The sequence below is a fragment of the Corvus brachyrhynchos genome, unplaced genomic scaffold, assembly GCF_000691975.1.
Source record: "Corvus brachyrhynchos isolate BGI_N302 unplaced genomic scaffold, ASM69197v1 scaffold313, whole genome shotgun sequence".
NCBI classification, from domain to species: Eukaryota; Metazoa; Chordata; class Aves; order Passeriformes; family Corvidae; genus Corvus; species Corvus brachyrhynchos.
Genome location: NW_008237248.1, coordinates 23,182 through 25,101, shown reverse-complemented (window position 1 = coordinate 25,101; position 1,920 = coordinate 23,182). Strand labels below are relative to the sequence as shown.

The following is a 1,920-nucleotide window of genomic DNA, read 5'->3' as shown; positions in this document are numbered from 1 at the left end:
GGTTTTTTGGGGTTCCTCAAGGTTTTTTGGGGTTCCTCAACGTTTTTTGGGGCTTTAATAAGGTTTTTTGGGGTTCCTCAAGGTTTTTTGGGGTTCCTCAACGTTTTTTGGGGCTTTAATAAGGTTTTTTGGGGTTCCTCAAGGTTTTTTGGGGTTCCTCAACGTTTTTTGGGGCTTTAATAAGGTTTTTTGGGGTTCCTCAAGGTTTTTTGGGGTTCCTCAACGTTTTTTGGGGCTTTAATAAGGTTTTTTGGGGTTCCTCAAGGTTTTTTGGGGTTCCTCAACGTTTTTTGGGGCTTTAATAAGGTTTTTTGGGGTTCCTCAAGGTTTTTTGGGGTTCCTCAACGTTTTTTGGGGCTTTAATAAGGTTTTTTGGGGTTCCTCAAGGTTTTTTGGGGTTCCTCAACGTTTTTTGGGGCTTTAATAAGGTTTTTTGGGGTTCCTCAAGGTTTTTTGGGGTTCCTCAACGTTTTTTGGGGCTTTAATAAGGTTTTTTGGGGTTCCTCAAGGTTTTTTGGGGTTCCTCAACGTTTTTTGGGGCTTTAATAAGGTTTTTTGGGGTTCCCTCAACGTTTTTTGGGGCTTTAATAAGGTTTTTTGGGGTTTCCTCAAGGTGTCTTTGGAGTTCCTCAAGGTTTTTTTGGAGGTTTTTTTGGGTGTTCTTGAGGTCTTTTGGCGTTTCTTGAGGTTCTTCCGGAGCTCCTCGAGGTTCTTCTGGCGTTTCTTGAGGATTTCTTGGAGTCTCTTTATGGATTTAAGGTCTCTTGAGAGGGTTTTTTTTTGGTTCTTGTAGGTTTGTTGGAGCTTCTTGACGGTTTCCATGGGGGTTGTTGGGCTCCCGTGGATTTTGGGGTGATTTTCATGGGTTTTGGGGGTTTCCTTTCGCCGCCCAGGGTTCCGTTTCACGTCGGTGCGGGGGGACAAGGTGGACATCCTCTACAACAACATCAAGCACGCCGTGTTCCAGCCCTGCGACGGCGAGATGATCATCGTGCTGCACTTCCACCTCAAGGTGTGCCCAATCCTGGCAACGTTTTTTTTGGGGGGAAAAAAACGCAGGTTTTGGGCAAAACATAGAATTTTGGGTGAAATCCCCAAGATTTTGGGGAAAAATCCCAAGATTTTGGGGTGAAACTTCTTGGGGTTTAGGGCAGTTCTTGGGCTGGGTCAAACCCAATGATTTGAGGTCAAAAATCGGCAGTTTCGGGTTGAAATCCTGGGATTTTGGGGCAAACTCCACAGTTTTGGGTGTAACACCCACGGATTCCATGGTTTTGGGTTGAAATTCCTCCGTTTTGGGCGAAACTTGGTGGTTTTAAGTTAAAACTTCATGGCTTTGGGATGAAACTTTGTGGCTTTGGGTCGAAACATGGCAGGTTTGGGTCAAAAATTGCCAATTTTGTCCAACGTTGCGAAACCTGGAATTGTGAGCCCAAACCGGGCGATTCTGGGTCAAAACCCGCAATTCTGAGTTCAAACCTGTCGATTTTGGCTCAGAACCTCGAATTCGGTGCTGAATCCCGGGCGTTCCCGCGCTGGAACTTGCGGATTTTGCGCCGAGCCCCCCGGAATTTTCCCGAATTCCCGTTTTCTCCACCCAGAACGCCATCATGTTCGGGAAGAAGCGGCACACGGACGTCCAGTTCTACACCGAGGTGGGGGAGATCACCACGGATTTGGGCAAGCACCAGCACATGCACGACCGCGACGACCTCTACGCCGAGCAGGTGGGAACCTGGGGGCGACTCCGGGAATTCCGGGCTGTTCCAGAACGTTCCCAAACGTTTCTGGGTCGTTCCCGGCGGTTTTGGTTCAATCCCGGCGGTTTTGGGGTCGTTCCCGGTGGTTTCTTTGAGATATTTTGTGGATTTTTTTTTTGAGTCTTTCAGCATTTTTTCGGTGGTTTTTCAATGACCTTTT

The 1,920-nt window shown here is 47.3% G+C and overlaps 1 protein-coding gene across 1 annotated transcript; it reads left to right on the top strand.

Annotated features, from left to right (window-relative positions):
- Positions 1 to 697: 697 nt before the first annotated feature.
- LOC108445701 (FACT complex subunit SPT16-like) lies at positions 698 to 1,897 on the top strand. The gene is made up of 2 exons (XM_017730417.1): positions 698 to 1,012; positions 1,602 to 1,897. The coding sequence occupies exons 1-2, from the start codon at positions 983 to 985 to the stop codon at positions 1,878 to 1,880; spliced, it is 309 nt and encodes a 102-aa protein (XP_017585906.1). The 5' UTR covers positions 698 to 982; the 3' UTR covers positions 1,881 to 1,897.
- The last annotated feature ends 23 nt before the right edge of the window (positions 1,898 to 1,920 follow it).